The sequence below is a fragment of the Salvelinus sp. IW2-2015 genome, unplaced genomic scaffold, assembly GCF_002910315.2.
Source record: "Salvelinus sp. IW2-2015 unplaced genomic scaffold, ASM291031v2 Un_scaffold2191, whole genome shotgun sequence".
In the NCBI taxonomy this organism is placed as follows: Eukaryota; Metazoa; Chordata; class Actinopteri; order Salmoniformes; family Salmonidae; genus Salvelinus; species Salvelinus sp. IW2-2015.
Window position 1 is genome coordinate 270,494 of NW_019943521.1, and position 26,455 is coordinate 296,948.

Sequence of the window (26,455 nt, forward strand, 5' to 3'; positions counted from 1 at the left end):
CTTTAATCTCCGCTGCTTTTGTGCTCCTATCCGGCCATCCCCTTAAATAAATTCTACTTTATCTCCCTGGTTTGCCCTCCTATCCGGCCATTCTCCTTAAATAAATTCTACTTTATCTCCCTGCTTTTGGCTCCTATCCAGCCATCTCCTTAAATAAATTCTCACTTTATTCTCGTGCTTTTGCCCTATCCCCGGCCATCTCCTTAAATAAACTCTACTTTATCTCCCTGCTTTTGCTCCTATACAGCCATCTCCTTAAAAAAAATCTACTCATGTCACTAAATGTTCCAATAGCTGAAAATCGGGTTGATCAACAACAGCCTAGTTTAGTGGCAGATTATGTAAATGTGTATATGTACTGTACTATATTATATACAGGTATATGCCTCTGAAAATGTGTAGTGAAAATGGGGTTATAGTACAGAATAAGGGTTCTGCAACAGAACTAAACACAACAGCCAGCCTAGCGTCTGTCTGTCTCAGCCAAAGCTAACGGTACAGTCATCATTTCCAGACACACTCTGTATGGGTCAGGTGGTCATCATAATGCTGATTGGTTAAACAATCTGTTCTTGGTTACACCGTTAGAGTGACAATAGTAGAGGTGCATAAAGATGGTGGCCCACATGGACTTACAACAAGTCCTTGTTTTAAGTGTACAGTCACACTGCTCAAAAAAGCTATGGTGCTAAAAACAGCCACAAAATAAAAACTGGATTATAAAGAGGAATTTATTACTGGATTATAAAGAGGAATTTATTACTGGATTATAAAGAGGAATTTATTAATCATTTAAAAATAATAATAATTCTAGAGTATTTTACAGTACACTTCATGTGAATCACAGCAGAGGAGAACTGCTCATAATAATGGCCGGAAAGGAGAAATTGGAATGCCATCAAACACATAGAAACCATATGTTTGATGTATTTGATACCAATCCACTGATTCCTCTCTAGCCATTACCACGAGCCCGTTCTCCCAAATTAAGGTGCCACCAACCTCCTGTGATGTGCATAGTTTCCAGTGTTTGGTTAAGTTGTTGGCTATCATCAAGGGAGAAATCAAAAAGCAGGACCCCTGATTGTGCTGACATCATTTCATTAGCTTCGTTTTATCATCACATTTAGTAGTTTTCTAAATAGTTCAGTATGCAGTCGTTACGAATATATCAGTTTGATTTGGGAAAAGTTTAACTATTGAAAAGACAAGCACATTCATAATCAACCATTACATATCATTCATAGAGCCACTCTATCTCTGGGGTGCATCTCAATAATGTGAAAAAAGGAAGGGAGACAAGGAAAGGAAGCTCCTTTAAAGTATGGAGATGTGTCCTCAAGGCTGACTCATGTGTTTCAGGGTATTCCTGATCCAATCAAACAGGTCCACATGTGTGTGAGCCGATCGTATCACAGCACAGTAGTCATCCAGCAACTCATACAGCTCACCTGAGACAGGGGAGAGGAATAAATCAATCAAACTTGATTTACACGGCCACTAGGATGATATGAGGTTTGACTTAACATCAGTGAGGGGAAAGGAGGACTTTCAAGTCAGGGTTTCCACCTCCTGCAGTCTAATATTTACTATAGTTACTCAACCCTGTAGTTCTGTGTTGTACTACTACCTCACTGTAGTTCTGTGTGTACTAACTCACGCCGACTGTAGTTTCTGTGTGTACACTCACCACTGTAGTTCTGTGTGTGCTACTCACCACTGTAGTTCTGTGTGTACTAACTCACCCACTGTAGCTCTGTGTGTACTAACTCACCCACTGTAGTCTGTGTGTACTAACTCACCCACCATAGTTCTGTGTGTACTAACTCACCCACTGTAGTCTTGTGTGTACTAACTCACCCACTGTAGTCTGTGTGTACTAACTCACCCACTGTAGTCTGTGTGTACTAACTCACCCACCATAGTTTCTGTGTGTACTAACTCACCCACTGTAGTTCTGTGTGTCACTAACCTCACCCACTGTAGTTCTGTGTGTACTAACTCACCCACTGTAGTCTGTGGTGTACTAACTCACCCACTGTAGTCTGTGTGTACTAACTCACCCACCATAGTTTCTGTGTGTACTAACTCACCCACTGTAGTCTGTGTGTAACTAACTCACTCACCGTAGCTCTGTTTGTACTAACTCACCCACCATAGTTCTGTGTGTACTAACTCACCCACTGTAGTTCTGTGTGTACAACTCACCCACTGTAGTCTGTGTGTACTAACTCACCCCTGTAGTCTGTGTGTACTAACTCACCCACTGTAGTCTGTGTGTACTAACTCACCCACCATAGTTCTGTGTGTACTAACTCACCACCGTAGCTCTGTTGTACTAACTCACCCACCATAGTTCTGTGTGTACTAACTCACCCACTGTACGTTCTGTGTGTACTAACTCACCCATGTAGTTCTGTGTGTACTAACTCACCCACTGTAGTTCTGTGTGTACTAACTCACCCACTGTAGTCTGTGTGTACTAACTCACCCACTGTAGTTCTGTGTGTACTAACTCACCCACTGTAGTTCTGTGTGTACTAACTCACCCACTGTAGTTCTGTGTGTACTAACTCACCCACTGTAGTCTGTGTGTACTAACTCCACCCACTGTAGTTCTGTGTGTCCTAACTCACCCACTGTAGTTCTGTGTGTAATAACTCACCCACTGTAGTTCTGTGTGTAACTAACTCACCCACTGTAGTTCTGTGTGTACTAACTCACCCCTGTAGTTCTGTGTGTGACAGTGGTGGTGCATGTTCTGCAGCTCTCTCTCCAAGCTGAAGTTCTTGAATGTGAAGAAGGCCACGTCCCTCTTGGCCCTGGCTGCAGCCATCAGCTGGATCAGAGCTGGGAGGGAAAAACAACCAATCAGATCACAGAGTCATTTTGTGTGAATTTTCAGAGTGAGTCTCTGTGAGTAGAGTTGAGTTATTGTTTGGGGGGTTAGGAGCCAGGTTAACAGTTAGGGGTACCTTTAACTTAAGGGTCAAGGGTTAGCGGTTAACAGTTAGGGGTACCTTTGAGTAAGGGGTTAACAGTTAGGGTACCTTTGAGTAAGGGGTTAACGTTAGGGGTACCTTTGAGTAGGGGTTAACAGTTAGGGGTACCTTTGAGAAGGGGTTAACAGTTAGGGTACCTTTGAGTAAGGGGTTAACAGTTAGGGCTACCTTTGAGTAAGGGTTAACAGTTAGGGTACCTTTGAGTAGGGGTTAACGGTTAGGGCTACCTTTGAGTAAGGGGTTAACAGTTAGGGGTACCTTTAAGTTTGGGGTTAACAGTTAGGGGTACCTTTGAGTAAGGGTTAACAGTTAGGGGTACCTTTGAGTAAGAGGTTAACAGTTAGGGGACCTTTGAGTAAGGGGTTAACAGTTAGGGGTACCTTTAAGTTTGGGGTCTCCATTGAAGGCTCCGCAGCCCCAGTTGCCCGTGGCGATGTCAGGAAGGAAGTCTGGGTAAGTGTTGTCATCTGCCTTAAAGCCACAATACGCCTGAGGGAGGATATTACAGGAGACCACCGACATCAGATTCTACTAATCAGCTGTAATCTGGCCCCTACAGGAGAGGAGGGTTGTCTCTCACCTTGTTGAGTTCCCTGGTGACCTGTTTCATGTTGTACTGTTCTCTCTGGTGTCTGAAGTGGAGAGCATCCATGGCCACAATCTGCCTGTGTAGCCTCTGCACATCATCCCTGCAAACACAGGCAGAGCATCAGGGACTTTAGTGTGTGAGTGTGTGTGTGAGTGTGTGTGAGTGAGTGTGTGTGAGTGTGTGTGTGTGAGTGAGTGTGTGTTCACCTCTCAAAGTCGTCTCTGTGAGGCCCTACCCACTTAAAAGTGTCACTGTAGCCACTGTACTGACTGAACTGTTGAGAACCTACAGAGAGAGAGAGAAAATGTGACGGAGGGAAAGGGAGGAGAGATGATATAACCTGTGATCACACAACACACACACACACAACACACACACACACACACACACACAACACACACACACACACACACACACACACACACACACAACACACACACACACACACAACACACAACACCACACACACAACACACACCTGTGATGAGAGACACTCATTGTCTCCTAGTTTCTCAGTGAAGAGTCGAGATATGATGAGTTCAGGGTTCATCAGGAACAGAATCTCCTCCTGAACCAGACCTGAGCCCAACACTCCACTCCTATCATGTTACAGGCAAAGTCCACCTGCAACACACCCACACACACACTTAGCATTACACAGTCACAAATTCACAAACACACACTTATACAGTGTTACACACACAGCCAGTAGATGTCACCAACCTGTAACATCCTGCTCCCTGTTCCTCTATGAAGCCTACTGAGGAGACGTGGAGTTTAGGAACAGTCTCCTACAACCTGACACACAGAGAAAGACAAGGGGAACATATTAGTTCGTCTGTGTGTCTGTGTGTGTGTGTGTGTGTGTGTCTGTCTGTGTCTGTGTGTGTGTCTGTGTGTGTGTGTCTGTGTCTGTCTGTGTCTGTATGTGTGTGTGTGTGTGTGTGTGTGTGTGTGTGTGTGTGTCTGTCTGTGTCTGTGTGTGTGTCTGTGTGTGTGTGTCTGTCTCTGTCTGTGTCTGTATGTGTGTGTGTGTGTGTGTGTGTGTGTTGTGTGTGTGTGTGTGTGTGTGTGGTGTGTGGTGTGTGTGTGTGTGGGGTGTGTGTGTGTGTGTGTGTGTGTGTGTGTGTGTGTGTGTGTGTACCTCCTCCAGTTGGGCATGTCTCTGATGTAGCGCCTCTCAAAGGTCACCAGTCCACGGGCCTGGTTGCTGTCATGGCAACAACAAGGGTCAAGTTCAGACAGGTAAACCTGGTTCCCACAGCAACTATTATCAGAGGGTATTCCTCATCGACACTCATCAGACTGTCTTAATAGGTTCCTGTAACCTACATAATACACTCATTCTGTACCCTACAGTACACTACACTACTTGTATTCCAGTCATTATAGTGACTATAGTAGTGTGTGGTAGTAACGTACCTGGGTCTGTGACAGTGTGGAAGTAATGAAGGAGGGCTCTCAGCTTCTCTCTCTTCCTCTCAGACCACTTTTCAAACAGACTGACAACACAGAGAGATAGAGTGGTCACATGTTATCATCTGTTGAAGTTGGAATACTTCATGTTTGTCTCTATGTGTGTGGGTCCTCAGTGGAGTTTGTTGTGTGTGTTCTGACCTGTTAAAGTTGATGGTGGGGTAGTTATGGTACTCTGCTCTGGGGTTGGGGGAGTTGCGGTGGGGGAAGGTGCAGTAGAAGGCGTTGGCCAGCAGACAAGCTATCTGACTCTGGGACAACGTGATGGACTGAGTCTGGCCCTTCTGGAGTAGAGGGATAGCCTACACACACACACACACACACACACACACACACACACACACACACAACAACACACACACACACACACACACACACACACACACACACACACACACACACACACACACACACACACACACATTTAACAGACTAGAGAACACACATCCAGTACCTCTACAATCTGTAACCTACATAGTACACTACCTCTGTACCCTACATAGTACACTATCTCTGTGCCCTACATAGTACACTACCTCTGTACCCTACATAGTACACTACCTCTGTACCATAGTACATCATTCAGTTCCTATGTTGTTACCTTCTTGATATCGTGAGGCAGGTTGGAGGCCAGCTCTGCTATCTTAGGAAAAACAGACGTGTAGTAGTTCTCTTCTTTAGGTGCTTTCTAGAGGAGAGGGAAAGGAGAATATATCATTGTAACGGGGTTGTTTTGGTCCTGGATGCTGATTTGTTGATTGCAGGGAGTTATTCACCCCAATCCCCGAGTAATGCCTGTTCCATTTGAAATATCAATGTGCATCCACTGTCCCACAGCCCAGCCAGGCAATTTATAAACTTAATCTCCCATGGAAAAAAGTGTCAAGACATTATTGTCCCATGCTACTAGGCTAGCATTTTGTTTGCAACAGCTGTGGTTTGTCTTAACCTTGCTGCCTGCCTCTCCAACTTGTGCAACAAAGTAGTATCTTTTAGCGATCTCCACTGTGTCATAGAGAGAATGAACATGACGACTCAGCTTCTCTGAGCCAGGCCAACTCATTTATCAGCATCATTATAATGGATATATCAAAATAACTGCCAATAGAAATGTAAAACAAATGAAAATGGACATAGTTGGCTGTCATTTCAGCTGCTTGATGTGATTGTGTGTTAGCTTTAGCACTCTATTCAATCAGATCCACTTTAGCCGACATCCGCATAATGGTTATTTTGACAGTGTCGGAGGTGGAACTGCGTTAGCGCTGTCTAATGTACAAGTGGTTTCTGGCATTATACCTAAAAAGGACACTGACAATGGCTGCATGAAGTCGCATTAAGTGAAGAGCATTTCGTATTATTCTGTATGTAAATTGGAGTCAACCATTTAGTATGAAATGTTATGTTACAAAAAAGAAAGTAGGGTGGTTGGTCAGGGTGGTTGGGTGTGCGTATAATGAGAACGTCTAGCAACCCAAAGGTTGCGAGTTCAAATCTTATCACGGACAACTTTAGCACTTTAGCTAACCCTTCACCTAACTCCTAAACTTAACCCTAACCCCTAGCCTAGCTAACGTTAGCGAGCTAGCTAACAACACCTAGCCACCTAGCTAGAATTCGTAACATATCATATGTTTAGAAAATTCATAACATATTGTACGTTTAGAGAATTCGTCAAATTTAATACGAATTGTAATTTGTAACATACAGTATTATATTAGTATTCATTGACTACAGCTCAGTGTTCAAAACCATAGTGCCCTCAAAGCTCATCACTAAGCTAAGGACCCTGGGACTTAACACCTCGCTCTGCAACTTGATCCTGGACTTCCTGACGGGCCGCCCCCAGGTGGTAAGAGTAGGCAACAACACATCTGCCCCTCTGATCCTCAACCCGGGGGCCCCTCAGGGGTGCATGCTCAGTCCCCTCCTGTGCTCCCTGTTCACCCATGACTGCGTGGCCAAGCACAACTCCAACACCATCATTAAGTTTGCCGAAGACACAACGGTGGTAGGCCTAATCACGACAATGATGAGACAGCCTATAAGGAGTAGGTCAGAGACCTGGCCATGTGGTGCCAGGACAACAACCTCTCCCACAACGTGATCAAGACAAAAGAGATGATCGTGGACTGCAGGAAAATGAGGGCCGAGCATGTCCCCATTCTCATCGACGGGGCTGTAGTGGAGCAGGGTGAGAGCTTCAAGTTCCTTGATGTCTACATCACCAACAAACTATCATGGTCCATACACACCACGACAGTCGTGAAGAGGGTACGACAACACTTATTCCCCCTCAGGAGACTGAAAAGATTTGGCATGGGCCCTCAGATCCTCAAAAAGTTCTAGAGCTGCACCATCGAGAGCATCCTGACTGGTTGCATCACCACCTGGTATGGCAACTGCTCGTCCTCCAACTGCAAGGCGCTACAGAGGGTAGTGCGTATGGCCCAGTACATCACCTGGGTAAAGCTTCCTGCCATCCAGGACCTCCATACCAGGCGGTGTCAGAGGAAGGCCCTAAAAATTGTCAAAGACTCCAGCCACCCAAGTCATAGACTGTTCTCTCAGCTACCGCATGGCAAGCGGTACTGGGCGCCAAGTCTCGGACCAAAAGGCTTCTTAGCAGCTTCCACCCCAAAGCCATAAGACTGCATAACAACTAATCAAATGTCTACCCGGACTATTTGCATTGATCCCCCCCTTTTTACGCTGCTGCTACTCGCTGTTTGCATAGTCACTTTACCCCTACCTACATGTACATATTACCTCAATTACCTCGACTAACTTGTACCCCCGCACATTGACTCGGGACCGGTACTCCCTGTATATAGCCTCGTTATTTAAATTTTATTGGTGCACTTTTATTTTTTTACTTTTGTTTATTTAGTCAATATTTTCTTAACCCTTATTTTTCTTGAAACTGCATTATTTGTTAAGGGCTTGTAAGTAAGCATTTTACGGTTTACACCTGTTGTATTTGGCGCATGTGACAAATAAAATTTGATTTGATACAAAATGGGTGAAGGACATCCACAAATTAATACATACCATACGAAACGTAACATATCATACTAAATGGAGTGTCTTGGTTTTACCTACAGAATAATACGAAATACACTGAGATCAGGTTGCAATCCCATGCAGCCTTGTTTACAAGTTGGAACACTGGAATATGTGAGATGTAATCTACACCTCAATTAGGATAATAGAAATCCAAAACATTTTGTTGAATGATTTTTCAGTTTGAGCGTAATTGTTTCTATACAGACTACACTTTCTCGTTCTGAATGCGAGTAAGATGGGTGTGACAATGACCACAAGAGTGTCACGCCCTGGCCTTAGTATTCTTTGTTTTCTTTATTATTTTAGTTAGGTCAGGGTGTGACATGGGGAATGTTTGTGTTTTGTCGTTTTGGGTGGTTATATGGTAAAGGGGGTGTTGGGTTTAGTGTATGAGTTTGTGTTGAGTGAATGTTTCTAGGTATGTCTATGGTTGAGTGAATGTTTCTAGGTATGTCTATGGTTGCCTGAGTGGTTCTCAATCAGAGACAGATGTCTTTCATTTGTCTCTGATTGGGAGCCATATTTAAGGCAGTCATAGGCATCATGCATTTGTGGGTAATTGTCTATGTGTAGTGTTTGTGTCAGCACTATTTTTCTATATAGCTTCACGGTCGTCTGTTTGTTATTTTGTTAGTTTGTGTATAGTGTTCGTTTCGTGGTTTTCTCTCTTCTAATAAAAGAAGATGTATTTTTCACACGCTGCGCCTTGGTCCAATCTCTCACCGCAAGACGATCGTGACAAAGAGCAGTTGCTCACCAATTTGATGGCTTCAACCCAGTTCCACCTCTGACACCGCCAAAATATCTGATTGAATCTCGGCCTTAGTTGGTTAGCTAGCAAAGGAGAAGTAGCTAGCCTTCATGGGAACCTTTTTGCTTAGAACATTTGGATTGGACGACCAGCTTGTTTGGTTAGCAACTTCAGAATCTCAGAACTAAAAACTGGATTTTGCCTGGACTATAATGTCTGGTGGAAAAATGAAATAAAACTAATTTACTTATTAAAATAACTTTTTCAATGAAAACATGTCATTCGTCTTTGTTGGTAAGCGTTTTACAAAAGCAATAAGGCCCTCGAACCCGGGAATTATTAGGAATAACACCCTCCTAAGGGCTGTTTCCCCGGCCCTCTGCTCCGTGTCGGGCCTCCCAGGTTCTCATGCCTTATTGCTTAATTTACATAACAACACCATTAGAGAGAGTTAATTCACAATGAAGTGGTAACTGACCTGAACAAAGGTATGCAGGGCATCAAAGGACCATTGATCTTCATACTTTGGGTTGTATTTCTTTATGGCTTTCTAAGTGGAGAGAAACATGTAGATCATAGTTAAACAGTACTGGTCAAACATGCTAACCCCTACCTTAACTGTTWCCCCAAACCCAGGTTAACATGAGGCATGTTAGGAAATGTTAGGATAATGGAGGTGTGTGTGTGTGTCGTACCTCTACGTCACCCACTGATGCAGTGGTCTTCTTGGCCAGACTCTCCAGCTGTTTAGAGACCACGTCCCACCGACTTCGCTCAGAGCTGGTTACCTGGGAAAGTCAATCAATCAACCAACTAACCAATCAACCAACTAACCAATCAAGCAACTGACCAATCAACCAACTAACCAATCAACTACCTTACCAATCAACCAACTAACCATTCAAGCAACTGACCAATCAACCAACTAACCAATCAACTACCTTACCACTCAACCAACTAACAAATCAATAATTCAGCCAACAAACCAATCAATCAATTAACCAATCAACCAAACATTCAATAAGCCAATCAATCGACAAATAATGTATAAATTAAACAGTAAATGAATGAATCAATGAACACACCCATCCATTCTTGATGAGGCTTTCTGGTGAGCAGGGCATCTTAACAAAGTCACTGTGCCACACATGATGTCCAGAATGAGGTTTTAATGTGCTTTTATGGTGGAACTCATTCACCTGAATAGGGAGGTAGACAGAGACATGAATGATCTGTGAGAGACAGCAATGATTTCAACATACATTTTCTGGTGTAAAGATCCAGTTCACTCTGTCGCTTTAAAAACGATATTTTTCATTGAGCTAGACTGTTTTAACTATCTCACTCTACCTCCTCCTCCTCATTCTCTCCATAATCACAAACAAAGAAAGACACCACAGTTATTCTGACCAGACAGAGCGATGCCAGAGAGTCTTACATCTATGAGAACGTTGTTAGTTCTGCTGAAGGACAGCGGCTCCAGCTCCACGTGACACTGAGGGACTTTCTTCAGCTCAGAGAGAGAGCAGCACGACCTCTTCTCCTCCTCATCCCTCACTCCTCTCGTTCCATCCCTCTCGCTTTCCCACCCTCTATCCCTCGATCTTTCCCTCGCCCCCTCCATCTCTCTTTCCCTTCCTCCATCCCTCTCTCTTTCCCTTCCTCCATTCCTCTCTCCTTTGCTCGCTCCATCCCTGTCGCTTTCCCTTCCTCGATCCCTCTCTCTTTCCCACCCTCTATCCCTACCTCTACCCCTCTTTTTCTCCCTTTCCTCATCCCTTTCTCTCTCACTGTCTCCATGCAGTGATTTGGCGACCAGAGTGTTGTCAACATCGACCAAGTTTCCAACAGGGAACTCGCTGCTTGGGCGGCGTTTGACCTCCTGACCCCTGTCCTTGTCCTCCATGGGGTCGTCTTGCTGCAGAGCAGCTTTCATCTGGGAGCTGTGGTTGTTATGACCTGCTATCCCCAGAGAGAGACAGAGAGACAGGAGGACACAGGAKGACAATTTGATGCTGTATTTGATAGCTGTAGGACCTTCAATAAGAATAAGTTGATGTTATTATAATCAATCCATCMAACTTTAATTGTCACCARAGGGAAATTTGGTTCRTGAGCAGCGGTAAYATGATAGAAATAGTTAATTCAATAGTTAAGAAAGGTAAGAGATTTTGTATTTAAATAAAGGGCTTCATTAACACAGGCAGCCCAATTCTGATCTTTTGCACAATTATTGGCAAACGATCTGATCTGATTGGTCAAAAGACAAATMATTGGGCAAAAGATCAGATTTGGGCCACCTGTATAMCTCGCAGATTTAGTATTTCCAACCCACCTGTWGTGGAGATCTTGGTCCATTCTCCTTTAAGGAGGTCTTCTACTTTCACTCTCAGCTCAGACACTGACTTATTCATATCTCCAAAGTACTGAAGAGGACAGACAATGATGCTGGGCAAGTCTGAAGATACACTGGGACTTGAGAGAGATTGATAACTCTGGACAGAGAGAGAGAGATTTACATCACTGTAACTTCATATTCATATCATGTATAGGCCTAACAAGGCAGTATAGTCACCTGAAGGAAATGGATGTGATCCTCTGTGTGTGAGAGTTGCTCCAGCTCAGCATCTCTCCTCCTCAGCTCAACTATCTCCTGTTCCAGTTGCTCCAGTAGTCCTTCAGCTCGACTCACTTCAGCCTTCTCCTGGGCTCTGATCAGCTCCTTCACCTCAGAGCGCCTTTCCTCCATGGAGCGGATCAGCTCAGTAAAGATACTCTCACTGTCATCCACTGCTGCATTTGCAGAACGCTGTTAGGAGAGAGAGAGGAGGCTCCTTGTCAAAAAGTATATTTCCACTCAAACTGGGAACCCAGACAGCCTGTTCCCTACAGTGGGACTCGGACAGTGGGACTGGAGAGCGGCTGCTCTCTCTCTTTCTGTCTCTCTCTCTCTCTGCATGCTGGGAGTGTTTGGTGCATGCTGGGAATTGTATGAGTGAGTGCTGTGTAGCGTTAGATATCCTGGTTTTTCTTTTACGTTTCCTTTTCTTGGTGGTATCATTTTTCTTTTTTCCTCTGCATGATTAAGGTTATCATTATTTCTATTTAGTTGTTGTGGTAGAATTAAGTATATTGTTTTTCGTGTCGAAATTACCCTGGCTTTGGCGGGGATGGCGACCCACATAGGGACGCCGTCCCTGTCACTGCGGCACGGCTTTAGGTGTGTTACTGAAGCTACTGTTACTGTGGAGGAGTTTCTGGTCGCCGTAGGATATGAGAATGTTGCTTATGCGTCACAGATGAATAAAGCGGTGGTGGTTTTTCTTAAAGAAGAACGTCTTGTTGATCGTATGGTTGAGCATGGCGTACTTCTTAAAGGAATGTTTATTCAAGTTACACCGCTTTTTTCTCCGTCAACAAGGGTAACTATTTCAAATGTACCTCCGTTTATTCCCAATGAGCTATTGGAGCGCGAGTAATTGCGGTTTGGGAAGTTTGCAATTTCAATTAAGGTTGTTCCGTTGGGTTGCAAACACCCGGCGTTGAAACAGGTTATGTCGTTTCGGCGACAGGTGTTTATGTTTTTGGACTCACCGGAACAGACTTTGGAGTTATCGTTTAAAGTCAAGTATGACAACAGACTGTATATGGCTTATGCTAGTACGGGTAGTCAACGGTGTTTTGAGTGTGGGGATGTTGGCCATAAGCGACATGCTTGCCCGAAAAGGGAGAAGACAGAGGGAGGGGCGCAGGTGGTCTTCGTAACGCCTGGGCCCACTGATGTAGGGAGAGGTGGGCCGACAGTGGTTGAGCAGCCACAAGCACCTGTTGCTGAGGAATAAGTTGTCCGTGTTGAGGGCACGGAGTTGCAACTTGTACCAGAGGGAAATGTTATGCAGCAGAAAAATATTGTTGTAGAAGGTAAGGACAGATCTGAAGAGCTATTTCCTCAGACTGGTGAGGAGTTGCCCAGTACGAGTGCTGTGGTACAGGAGGGGGTTCATGTGGAGCTAATCTCCCAGGTAGTGGAGGAGATGCCCACTATGAGTAATGGAGTACAGGAGGGGGTTCATGTGGAGCTAATCTCCCAGGTAGTGGAGGAGATGCCCACTATGAGTAATGGAGTACAGGAGGTGGTTCATATGGAGCTAATCTCCCAGGTAGTGGAGGAGATGCCCACTATGAGTAATGGAGTAGGGGAGGGGGTTCAGGTGGGGCTAGTCTCCCAGGTAGTGGAGGAGATGCCCACTATGAGTAATGGGGTACAGGAGGGGGTTCAGGTGGGGCTAGTCTCCCAGGTAGTGGAGGAGATGCCTGGTACGAGTGATGGGGTGCAAGTGGGGAGTGTTGAGAGGGATGTGGTAGAGGGGAGTCAGGGGTCTGTGGCCTCAGCTGAGGAGGATCAGGAGAAGGATATGGATATCTCTCCTGATATGATAGCAGCTGATGAAGACTCAATTTACAGTCTAGAGGAGGTAAATGGGTTCCTGGATCAGACTTTTGGGAAATCTGTCAAATTGCCAGATTTTTTTGATGTTGATAAGTTTGTGAGGTCAGCTGTGATGTTACAGAAGATGGTGGGGTTAGACCAGCTGAGTGAGAAGAAGGAAATTTGTTACTGCTGTCACAGCAGCAAAAGGTAGTGGGAAATGTGGTCAGGTCTCTAGGGTAGGGGGCAGCATTGGGAATTTTGGATGGAAAGCGTGCCCAAATTAAACTGCCTGCTACTCAGCCATAAAAGCTAGAATATGCATATAATTAGTAGATTTGGATAGAAAACACTCTAAAGTTTCTAAAACTGTTTTAATGATGTCTGTGAGTATAACATAACTCATATGGCAGGCAAAAACCTGAGAAAAAATCCAACCAGGAAGTGGGAAATCTGAGGTTTCTCTTTGCCTATCGAATACACAGTGTCTATGGGGTCATATTGCACTTCCTAAGGCTTCCACTAGATGTCAACAGTCTTTAGAACCATGTTTAATGCTTCTACTGTGAAGGAGGGGGCGAATGAGAGGGGATTGAGTCCAGATCAGGTCTGCCAGCAGAGCCACGAGCTGACCATGCGCGTTCACGTGATAGTTATCTTGCGTTCCATTGCATTTCTGAAGACAAAGGAATTCTCCGGTTGGAACATTATTGAGATTTAATTTAAAAACATCCTAAAGATTGATTCTATACATCGTTTGACATGTTTCTACGGACTGTAACGGAACTTTTTGACTTTTCGTCTGCACCTAGTGATCGCGCCTCATGAATTTTGATTACTGGGCTAAACGCGCTAACAAAAAGGAGGTATTTGGACATAAATGATGGACATTATCGAACAAAAAACAAACATTTATTGTGGAACTGGGATTGCCTGGGAGTGCATTCTGATGAAGGTCATCAAAGGTAAGTGAATATTTATAACGCTATTTCTGACTTCTGTTGACTACACAACATGGCGGATATCTGTTTGCGGTTGTTTTGGGCACTGAGCGCTGTACTCAGATTAGTTGCATGGTGTGCTTTTTCCGTGAAGTTTTTTAAAATCTGACACAGCTTGGCATTAAGGAGAAGTGGATCTAAAATCCATGCATAACAGTTGTATCTTTTTAGCATGTTATTCTGAGTATTTCTGTAAATTGATGTGGCTCTCTGCAAAATCACCGGATGTTTTGGAACTACTGAACATAACGCGCCAATGTAAACTAAGATTTTTGGATATAAATATGTACTTTACCGAACAAAACATACATGTATTGTGTAACGTGAAGTCCTATGAGTGTCATCTGATTATCAAAGGTTAGTGATTCATTTGATCTCTATTTCAGCTTTTTGTGACTCCTCTCTTTGGCTGGAAAAATGGCTGTGTTTTTCTGTGACCTAACATAATCATTTGGTGTGCTTTCGTCGTAAAGCCTTTTTGAAATTGGACACTGTGGCTGGATTTATAACAAGTGTATCTTTAAAATGGTGTAGAATACTTATATGTTTGAAGAATTTTAATTATGGGATTTCTGTTGTTTTGAATTTGGCGCCCTGCACTTTCACTGGCTGTTGACGAGGTGGGACGCTACCATCTCACATACCCTAGTGAGGTTTTAAGAGAAAATTAAAACAATGATGATGATTATGCCTCATTATTCCTCTTTGGTTTCTCTGTGGTTTCTTCTGCTTTTCCTTTCTCTTTTTTATATGGAGGTACTAAGCGTAGGTTCTGTCAATATTAATGGGGGAAGGGACAGGAATAAGAGGGCTTGGGTATTAGAAGTAATAAAACAGAAAAGGCTTAATATAGTTTTTCTACAGGAGATACATAGTGATGAGGCTAATGAGGTTGACTGGGGTATGTGGTGGGATATACTCAGTCATGGTACTAATTTCAGTGCTGGGGTGGCAATCTTGTTTTCCTCAGGCTTAGGGGTGACTGTGATGTCTACAACAGAGATTGTCATGGGTCGGGTTTTATTGGTCAAGGCGGATGTTATGTTTTTTAAATATTTGTTTTATTTTTATGTTTATGCTCCTAATGAGGGTACAGAGTGTATTGCTGTATTTGATAAAATAAAGGAAACCTTAAGACAGTGTGACCAAGAGGGGTGTATGGTTTTAGTGGGGGACTGGAACTGTACAGTGGATCACACTGCTGAAGAACCTCACCTGCGGTCAGCAACTTGTCTGTCTGGTCTATTAACTGAGTTTGAGCTTTCTGATGTGTGGAGAGTAAGGAATGCAAAAGTTAGGCAGTAAACATGGCTGAAAGTTAATGCAGGTCGTGTTCAGTTGCACAGGTTTTAGACAAGGTTGTAACTGTATAATCCGATCCACTAACTCTAGTAAGGGTTGGAAGGTATACAGGTTGTAGTGTCATACTGTTTAGCACATACTGCGTATTTAGCGGATTGGAAGGTTAGACAGGTGTATGTATCTGAGCACTACTCTAGTAGGGTTGGAAGGTTAGACAGGTTGTATGTATCTGACACTACTTAGTAGGGTTGGAAGGTTAGACAGGTTGTATGTATCTAGCAACTTACTCTGTAGTTAGGTTGGAAGGTTAGACAGGTTGTATGTATCTGAGCACTACTCTAGTAGGGTTGGGAAGAGTTAGACAGGTGTTTATGTTACTGTGAGCACTACTCTAGTAGGTTGGAAGGTTAGACAGGTTTGGTATGTATCTTGAGCACTACTCTAGTAGGTTGGAAGGTTAGACAGGTTGTATGTATCTGCAACTACTCTAGTATGGGTTGGAAGGTTAGACAGGTTGTATGTATCTGATCACTACTCTAGTAGGGTTGGAAGGTTAGACAGGTTGTATGTATTCTGATCACTACTCTAGTAGGTTGGAAGGTTAGACAGGTTGTATGTATCTGAGCACTACGTTAGTAGGGTTGGAAGGTTAGACGGTTGTATGTATCTGAGCACTACTTAGTAGGTTGGAAGTTAGACAGGTTGTATGTATCTGAGCACTACTCTAGTAGGGTTGGAGTTAGACAGGTTGTATGTATCTGGGCACTACTCTAGTAGGGTTGGAAGGTTAGACAGGTTGTATGTATCTGAGCACTACTCTAGTAGGGTTGGAAGGTTAGACAGGTTGTATGTATCTGAGCACTACTCTAGTAGGGTTGGAAGGTTAGACAGGTTTGTATGTATCTGAGCACTACTGTAGTAGGGTTGGAAGGTTAGACAGGTTGTATGTATCTGAGCACTACTCTAGTAGGGTTGGAAGGTTAGACAGGTTGTATGTATCTGAGCACTACTCTAGTAGGGTTGAAGGTTAGACAGTGTTGTATGTATCTGAGCACTACTCTAGTAGGGGGAAGTAGACAGGTTGTATGTATCTGAGCACTACTCTAGTAGGGTGGAAGGTTAGACAGTTGTATGTATCTGAGCAGCTACTCTAGTAGGGTTGGAAGGTAGACAGGTTGTATGTATCTGAGCACTACTCTAGTAGGGTTGGAAGAGTTAGACAGGTTGTATGTATCTGAGCACTACTTCTAGTAGGGTTGGAAGGTTAGACAGGTTGTATGTATCTGAGCACTACTCTAGTAGGGTTGAAGGTTAGGACAGGTTGTATGTATCTGAGCACTACTTCTAGTAGGTTGGAAGGTTAGACAGGTTGTATGTATCTGAGGCACTACTGTAGTAGGGTTGGAAGGTTAGACAGGTTGTCTGTATCTGAGCCACTACTGCTAGTAGGGTTGGAAGGTTAGACAGGTTGTCTGTATCTGAGCACTACTGTAGTAGGGTTGGAAGGGTTAGACAGGTTGTTGTATCTGAGCACTACTCTAGTAGGGTTGGAAGGTTAACAGGTTGTATGTATTCTGAGCCACTACTCTAGTAGGGTTGGAAGTTTGACAGTTGTACTGTATCTGAGCACTACTCTAGGTAGGGTTGGAAGGTTGACAGTGTATGTATCTGAGCACTACTCTAGTATAGGGTTGGAAGGTTAGACACGGTTGTATGTATCTGAGCACTACTCTAGTAGGTTGGAAGTTAGACAGGTTGTATGTATCTGAGCACTACTCTAGTAGGGTTGGAAAGGTTAGACAGGTTGTATGTATCTGAGCACTACTCTAGTAGGGTTGGAAGGTTAGACAGGTTGTTATGTATCTGAAGGGGCACTACCTCTTAGTAGGGTTGGAAGGTTAGACAGGTTGTATGTATCTGAGCACTACTCTAGTAGGGTTGGAAGGTGTGATATTACTCCTGTGGGTTTCTCTGATCACCATATTGTTACTGTTGATATCACTTGTCCTGTCCACAAAGGTCATCACCTTATTGGTATTTTATTGTTAAGTTGTTACATGATGTCATGTTTTGTGAAAGGTTTTGTTGTTTTGGGAAAAATGGAGGGTTACAAAAGTGAATTTTGAGTCCTTGAGACAATGGTGGGAGGTTGGGAAGGCCCAAATACGATTGATTGTTTTGTCAACAGTATACTGCCCTGTCTCGTATTGAAGTTAAAGAGACTATCAGGGCCCTTGAACAGGACATCAAATTTATTGAATTGAAGTTGCTCACACAGAATGACCCCGGACTAGTTATGAACTTACAGGACAAGAGACATGAACTGAGGTCGTTTTTACATGAAAGAGTGAAGGGTGCCTTGATTAGGTCTTGTTTTGCTACCCTCAAGGATATGGATGCTCCTAACCTAGGACAGTCGACATTGCAACGTAAACAGATGGTCTGCCTTCGTCTCCCTGATGGGAAGATGACTACGGATGACAGTGAAATGCGCCAACATGCCGTGGATTTCTACTCTGCCCTCTATAAGGCGGAGGATTGTGACTCTCTGTGTACTGAACAGTTGTTATACGGTCTTTCTCAATTGGGACCAGAGCAGAGAGTTGCTTTGGACTCTGACTTTACTCTGCATGAGCTGTCAACAGCAGTTATGCAGCTCTCATCAGGCCGAGCCCCTGGCATCGATGGTTTACCATCTGAGTTCTATAAGCACTTTTGGGGGTCTATTGGGGAGGATTTTTATGAAGTGGTGTGTGGATCTTTTCATGAGGGTTCTCTTCCTGTATCCTGTCAACGTGCGGTGCTTTCATTGTTGCTAAAAAAGGGGGATTTGGCTCTTATAAAAAATTGGCGACCTGTTGCATTGCTGTGCGCAGAATATAAAATTGTATCTAGATGTCTCTCAAACAGGTTGAAAGAGTATCTGGGCCTGTTGGTCCACAAGGACCAGTCCTACTGTGTACCTGACCGCTCTGTTGTTGACAACTTGTTTCTGATAAGAGATGTTTTAGACATTTGTAAACTGTCTGATGTAAATGTGGGTTTACTTTCTTTGGATCAGGAGAAGGCTTTTGATCGTGTGGACCACCAGTACTTGTTCAAGACAATGAAAACCTTTGGGTTTGGGGATGTTTTTTTGTCTTGGATGAGTTTACTGTATGCTGGGGCCTCGTGTATGGTGAAGGTGGGGGGTGGTTTGAGTTGCCCCATCCCCGTCCAAAGGGGCATCAGGCAGGGATTCCCAATTTCAGGGCAGTTATATTGTCTGGAAATTGAACCAATGCTTTGTTTTTTAAGAGCGAGGCTTACTAGTTCCTCTGTGCCAGGTGTAATGAAGGGTCCCACGATAGCACTGTCTGCATATGCAGATGATGTGACAGTTTTTATTACAGGGGTTGAGGATGTTAAGGTTCTCTCAAACGCTTTAAAGGTGTATGAGGGGGCCTCCTCAGCTAGAGTCAATTGGGAAAAGAGTGAATCGCTGTGGGCAGGTCAGCTTCAGATAGGGTCCGCTCCACAGTTACCAGGGAGGCTTCAGTTGGGGTCCGCTCCACAGTTACCAGGGGGGCAAGAGTGGGGCAGAGATAATACCCAAATTCTTATTTTCAATGATGGCCTAGGAACAGCGGGTTAACTGCCTTGTTCAGAGCAACAGATTTTTACCTTGTCAGCTCAGGGATTTGATCTTGCAACCTTTCGGTTACAAGTCCAACACTCTCACCACTAGGCTACCTGCCGTGTTGGGTACAGGTGCATCCCCAAAAGGTTGTTGGCGGTCTTTATACAAACTGCCTCATACAAACTGACAGCTGACCTCCAATGGAGGATAATACCATTGGCAACTGGCTTTTGATACAGTTGATCATGCTATACTAAGGCAGAGATTGTTGAGTGTAGGTCTTTCGGAGCATGCAGTTGCATGGTTTGCTAACTATCTGTCTGATAGAACTCAGTGCACTCAATTTGATGGGCTTATGTCTGTTAAATTGTCTGTCTGACCTCTGAACCTTTCACCTATTACTACCTGTCAGGGCAAGGAGATTGAGGTTGTAACCTCATATAAATATCTTGGAATTCTAATTGATGATGGCCTCTCTTTTAAATTGCATATTCAACAACTTACAAAAAAATTGAAGCTGAAATTGGGATTTTATTTTAGGAATAAGGCCTGTTTTTCTTTTGAAGCCAGAAGGAGGCTAGTATCAGCTACATTTATGCCTTTACTAGAATATGGGGATATTTTATATATGAATGCTTCCGCTCAGTGTTTGAGATCAATTGACACTCTTTACCATCGCACTTTGAGATTTATTTTAAACTGCAAAACCCTTACGCACCACTGCACTTTGTATACCAGGGTAGGCTGGCCTTCTCTAGTCACTCGTAGGCTCAGTCACTGGTATACTTTTATTTACAAAGCCATTTTGGGTTTACTACCTTTTTATTTGGGCATTTTTATTGTTCAGAATTGTGGTGGGTACTCTCTTCGTTCGCTGGACTTTATCCTGCTAACTGTTCCAAATGTCCGAACTGGATTTGGTAAAAGGGCTTTTATGTACTCTGCGCCATCGTCTTGGAACACCTTACAAAATACTTTTAAACTGGAAGAACTTGTCCCGATTGGTGTTTTTAAATCACTGATGAAGGATTTTGAGGCTGATTCCCTGACCTGTCAATGTTTTTAATTTGCTGTTTTTGATATTGTTATACTCTTGTGAATTCAATGGTTTTTACTAGATTACTTGTAGTTTTTCATGTTGTTTGTCTGTAATTTTTGTAATGACTTGGTGCTGCCTATCTTGGCCAGGACGCTCTTGAATAAGAGATTTGAAATCTCAATGAGCCCTTCCTGGTTAAATAAAGGTTAAATAAAAAATAAAAACATAAATTGAGCCAAAGCCACCAATATGCCTCTGGTACACCTGGATCCGACAGTTGGGGAAGGGTGTCCATTCTGTGCTGAGTCTGAAACTCTGGCACATCTGTTTTTACAGTGTCCCTTTACAGTTGGTTGGGATGATTGACCTGATCCCTTCTTGGTTCTCAGCTTTGGGAGAGGTTTTCTCTTCCCAACTGTTTATATTTGGGCTAAAGTACAGGTTTAGTCGAAAGGGTGTAGTTATTTTGCTTAATTTTGTGTTAGGGGCAGCTAAATTAGCAATATGGAAGACCCAAAAGAACAGTATTCGGGGACAGGGGTCTGTGGATGTGGTGGGAATGCTGGAGGGAATGTTGGCAGCGAGACTGAGGGTTGAGTTTGTCTATTACAAACTGGTTAACAATATTGATCTGTTTATGAGTATATGGTGTATTCAGAGTCTGTTGTGTTTAGTTACTGTGGAGGAGGATTTGGTGTTGTGTTTTTAATTGATGTGTAAATATGGTTTTGTATGAGTTTTTATTGTGTTGTGGGTTCCCAGACCCAATAAAGATGATTTAAAACTCAGAACTCTCTCTCTCTCTCGCACTCTCTTTAACTGGTTGACTCGAGGAGGGAAGTGAAATGGTGCGTCTCTTCTGGTCAATAATAATAGTCACCTTAAGAAACTCCACAGCCTGTTGGATCTCCTTCAGCACCTTCTCTCTCTCCTGGACATTCTGCTGACTCATCCCCAGCTGACTCTGTGGAGAAACACTCTTTATTGAGCTACCAAGTTTTATGTGTCCAATAAGTCACAGTAACTAACAGGATAGAGATGAATCTGGAGAAAGTCCCTTTGGAAAACTATGATCTATGTTGTTTGTTAAAAAAGGCCAGCCATCTAAACCTATTTTCTCACCTACATAACCTGTCAATCACTTAGCAAACAGTTACTACACAGTTGAATGTTTATAGTTTTTACAGTACACAACACAAATCAGAGAGACTGAACATTGGGCTCATGAAAGCTCATTCAGAATGATGTTTTTTTACTTTAGAAAATGCTCATATCCAGAGTGACTTAGATGAGCAATTAGGGTCAAGTGCTTCGCTCAAAGGCGCACTGACAGATTTTTCACCTAGTCGGCTTGGAGATTCAAACCAGCAACCTTTCAACGCTATTAACCAGTAGGCTACCTGCCACCCGTATTCATAATTCTTCTGCTGTGGATAGATGTCATTTGAATAACTATGTTTATTTCTCTCTCCTATTAAACCAACCTTCCTACTTTGTCTTTATTTGTATTTATTTCTGTTTATCAGAGAGTTACCAACAAGTTGTTCTGGTCTAACCTGTTTCTCAGTCCTCTCTGCTGCAGCTGACACTGTATCATGGCCTTTATGTTCATCCATCATACATTGATAACAGATGCATTGTTGATCGGTACGACAGTAAACCTCCAGCAGTTGGTCATGATGAGAGCAGATCTTCTCCTGTAGTTGTGCGGTGGCTTTGACCAGCTTGTGTTTCTTTAGTACAGGAAGATCATAGTGAGGCTGGAGGTGAGTCTCACAGTAAGACACCAGACACACCAGACAGGACATGAGGGCTTTCTGCYTTCTGGTCCCAGTGCAGAAATCACACGCCACATCTCCAGGTCCAGCATTGCACAGAGCAGGGGGAGCAGCCTGGAGTCCTGTCTTCTTCAGTGTCTCCACCACCTCAGCCAACATGTTATTTTYCCCCAGAGTAGGCCTTGGAGTGAAGGTCTGATTGCACTGAGGACAGCTGTAGATGCCCTGATCATCCTGATCCCAGTAGCCCTCAATACAGCTTCTACAGTAACTGTGTCCACAGGGAATAGCCACCGGCTCCTTCAGTAGTTCCAGACAGACAGAACAACAGAACTGGTCCTGGTCCAGCAGAACTCCCTGCTGAGCCATTTAGACTGTTGTTGTTCACTCTCACACAGACAGACGACAGAGAGACTCAGATCAGTTTCGTTTCCTCAGAAGAGAGTTTGTGGGAGGGGGAGGGTCTTCCTGGTTATGCTAGAGGGTGGAGTTAAAGAAACAGAGGGAGGAGACAGAGGGAGGGAGAGAGAGAAAGAAACAAGAGAAAATGTGTCTGTGTGTGTGGCGGGGAACAAGAGAAAATGTGTCTGTGTGTGTGGCGGGGAACAAGAGAAAATGTGTCTGTGTGTGTGGGGGTAAAGAGAAAAGGTGTCTGTGCGTTGGGGGGACAACGAGAAAGTGTCTGTGGTGTGGGGGGTACAAGGAAAAGGTGTCGTGGTGGGGGGGAACACAGAGAAAATGTGTCTGGTGTGTGGGGGAACAAGAGAAAGAGTGCTGTGTGTGGCGGGAAAGAAGAAGGTGTCTGTGTTGTGGGGGAAACAAGAGAAAATGTGTCTGTGGTGTTGTGTGTGTGTGTGTGTTGGGGGGGGAACAAGAGAAAATGTGTCTGTGTGTGTGGGGGAACAAGAAAAATGGTCGTCGGTGGCGGGAACAAGAGAAAGGTGTGTTGTGTGTGGTTGTGGGGGGGCATGTGGATAAGGTATAACTCCTTTGCTACATCTTTATGCCTGTCATCTTCTACAGTGATGGCTCAGGGAGCTGGTATGTAGTGATATCTCATGCAACCACAGACCACAAGACCACCATCCCACTAACAGCCAACCAAGATGCAGTCTCACAGACACACACACACGCACGCACACCCACCCCACACACACACACCACAACACAACACACACACACACACACACACACACACACACCACACACACACCACACAACACACACACACACCACACACCCACACACAACACCACACACGACAGATGCAGACAGAATGCAGTCCACAGACAAAGTCATACTAAGTTAAATAATGCATTTATGCTTCATAAACAACAGGTGTGGACTAGCAGTGAAATACTTACTCAGGGGCCCTCCCAACAATGCAGAGAGAACAAAAATTGAGAAATAATAGAAAGTAAACACTTAATAATAAAGGTAATGATAGTACACAATAAGTAATGATAACTTGACTATATTCAAGGGGTATCAGTACCGAGTCGATGTGCAGGGGTACAAGGTAATTGAGGTAGATACAGTTGAAGTCGAAAGTTTACATACACTTAGGTTGGAGTCATTAAAACCCTTTTTTCAACCACTCCACAAATGTCTTGTTAACAAACTATAGTTTTGGCAAGTCGGTTAGGACATCTACTTACAGACAGATCTGTAAGTAGATCTGCTTACAGACGGATTATTTCACTTATAATTCACTGTATCACAATTCCAGTGGGTCAGAAGTTTACATGCACTAAGTTGACTGTGCCTTTAAACAGCGTGGAAAATTCCAGAAAATGATGTCATTGCTTTAGAAGCTTCTGATAGGCTAATTGATAATTGATAATTAATTGATAGGCATACCTTCAAACTCAGTGCCTCTTTGCTTGACAAAATGGGAAAATCAAAAGAACTCAGCCAAGACCTCAGAAAAAAATATAGACCTTCACAAGTCTGGTTCATCCTTGGGACCAATTTCCAAACGCCTGAAGGTACCACGTTCATCTGTACAAACAATAGTACGCAAGTATAAACACCATGGGACCACGCAGCCATCATACCGCTCAGGAAGGAGACGCGTTCTGTCTCCTAGAGATGAATGTACTTTGGTGCGAAAAGTGAAAATCAATCCCAGAACAACAGCAAAGGACCTTGTGAAGATGCTGGAGGAAACAGGTACAAAAGCATCTATATCCACAGTAAAACGAGTTCTTTATCGACATAACCTGAAAGGCCGCTCAGCAAGGAAGAAGCCACTGCTCCAAAACCTTCATAAAAAAGCTAGACTACGGTTTGCAACTGCACATGGGGACAATGATCGTACTTTTTGGAGAAATGTCCTCTTGTCTGATGAAACAAATATATAACTGTTCGGCCTTTCAAAGCATTTCATGGCTAGAGATGTGAGTGCTGGGGAATTATTTATTTTTATTTATTTAACCTTTATTTAAATCAGTTTCGAACAAATTGTTTTTTACAATGATGGCCTACCAAAAGGCTAAAGGCCTGGGATTAAAAATTAAAAATAAGATATAGGACAAAACTCACATCACAACAAGAGAAGCACCACAACACTACATAAAGAGAGACCTAAGACAACAACAGGTATACGGAGATGACCAGTTTACAGAGGAGTATAGAGTGCAGTGAAGTGTCCTATAAGGAGCATTGGTGGCAAATCTGATGGCCGAATGGTAAAGCACATCTAGCACATCCTTACTGTACCTGCCAATCTATAAATGATGTCTCTGTAATCTAGCATGGGTAGGATGGTCAACTGAATCATGGTTAGTTTGGCAGCTGGGGTGAAAGAGGAGCGATTACGATAGAGGAAACCAAGTCTAGATTTAACTTTAGCCTGCAGCTTTGATATGTGCTCCCAAGTACGTGTATGAGGTGACTACCTCAAGCTCTAAACCCTCAGAGGTAGTAATCACACCTGTGGGGAGAGGGGCTTTCTTCTTAACAAACCACATGACCTTTAATTTGGAGGTGTTCAGAACAAGGTTAAGGACAGAGAAAGCTTGTTGGACATTTAGAAAGATTTGTTGTAGGGCGTTTAACACAAAATCCAGGGAGGGGCCAGCTGAGTATAAGACTATCATCTGCATATAAATGGATGAGAGAGCTTCCTACTGCCTGAGATATGTTGTTGAGGTAAATTGAGAAGAGCGTGGGGCCTTGGATCGAGCCTTGGGGTACTCCCTTGGTGACAGGCAGTGGCTGAGACAGAAGATGTTCTGATTTTATACACTGCACTCATTGATAGAGGTAGTTAGCAAAGCAGGCCAAAGACCCCTCAGAGACACCAATACTTACAGTGGGGAGAACAAGTATTTGATACACTGCCGATTTTGCAGGTTTTCCTACTTACAAAGCATGTAGAGGTCTGTAATTTTTATCATAGGTACAGTTCAACTGTGAGAGACGGAATCTAAAACAAAAATCCAGAAAATCACATTGTATGATTTTTAAGTAATTAGTTTGCATTTTATTGCATGACATAAGTATTTGATACATCAGAAAAGCAGAACTTAATATTTGGTACAGAAACCTTTGTTTGCAATTACAGAGATCATACATTTCCTGTAGTTCTTGACCAGGTTTGCACACACTGCAGCAGGGATTTTGGCCCACTCCTCCATACAGACGTTCTTCAGATCCTTCAGGTTTCGGGGCTGTCGCTGGGCAATACGGACTTTCAGCTCCCTCCAAAGATTTTCTCATACGGTGCAGTGTGACCTCCCCTTTGCGAAAGCATCCCAAGAATGATGTTTCACCTCCATGCTTCCAGGTTTGGATGGTGTTCTTGGGGTTGTACTCATCTTCTTCTTCCCAAAACACGGGAGTGGAGTTTAGACCAAAAGCTCTAGTTTTGTCTCATCAGACCACATGACCTCTCCATTCCTCTCTGGATCATCAGATTGGTCATTGGCAAACTCAGACGGGCCTGGACATGCGCTGGCTTGAGCAGGGGACCTTGCGTGCGCTGGGGATTTAATCATGTCGGCGTAGTGTGTTACTAATGGTTTTCTTTGAGACTGTGGTCCCAGCTCTCTTCAGGTCATTGACCAGGTCCTGCCGTGTAGTTCTGGGCTGATCCCTCACCTTCCTTCATGATCAATTGATGCCCCACAAGGTGAGTTTGCATGGCCAGACCGAGGGTGATTGGACCGTTTTCTTGAAATTCTTCTTTTCATTTTTATAATTTCGCCAATAGTTGTTGCTTTCACCAAGCTTGCTTTGCCTATTGTCCTGTAAGCCATCCCAGCTTGTGCAGTCTACAATTATATCCCTGATGTCCTTACACAGCTTCAGGTTTGGCCATTGTAGAGAGGTTGGAGTCTGTTTGATTGAGTGTGTGGACAGGTGTCTTTTATACAGGTAACGAGTTCAAACAGTGCAGT

General features: G+C 43.6%; 1 protein-coding gene across 1 annotated transcript; it reads right to left on the reverse strand.

Moving 5' to 3' along the window:
- Window positions 1–713: 713 nt before the first annotated feature.
- LOC112073228 (uncharacterized) lies at window positions 714–22,529 on the reverse strand. Its single transcript, XM_070440077.1, has 18 exons — window positions 21,831–22,529; window positions 21,155–21,238; window positions 11,460–11,693; window positions 11,220–11,379; window positions 10,323–10,846; window positions 9,970–10,083; window positions 9,580–9,672; window positions 9,363–9,434; window positions 5,669–5,755; window positions 5,209–5,369; window positions 4,964–5,093; window positions 4,203–4,215; window positions 3,798–3,876; window positions 3,583–3,691; window positions 3,383–3,491; window positions 2,746–2,850; window positions 2,637–2,660; window positions 714–1,451 (listed from the first exon to the last, which is right to left on the reverse strand). The coding sequence occupies exons 1-18, from the start codon at window positions 22,419–22,421 to the stop codon at window positions 1,339–1,341; spliced, it is 2,802 nt and encodes a 933-aa protein (XP_070296178.1). The 5' UTR covers window positions 22,422–22,529; the 3' UTR covers window positions 714–1,338.
- Between the last annotated feature and the right edge of the window lie 3,926 nt (window positions 22,530–26,455).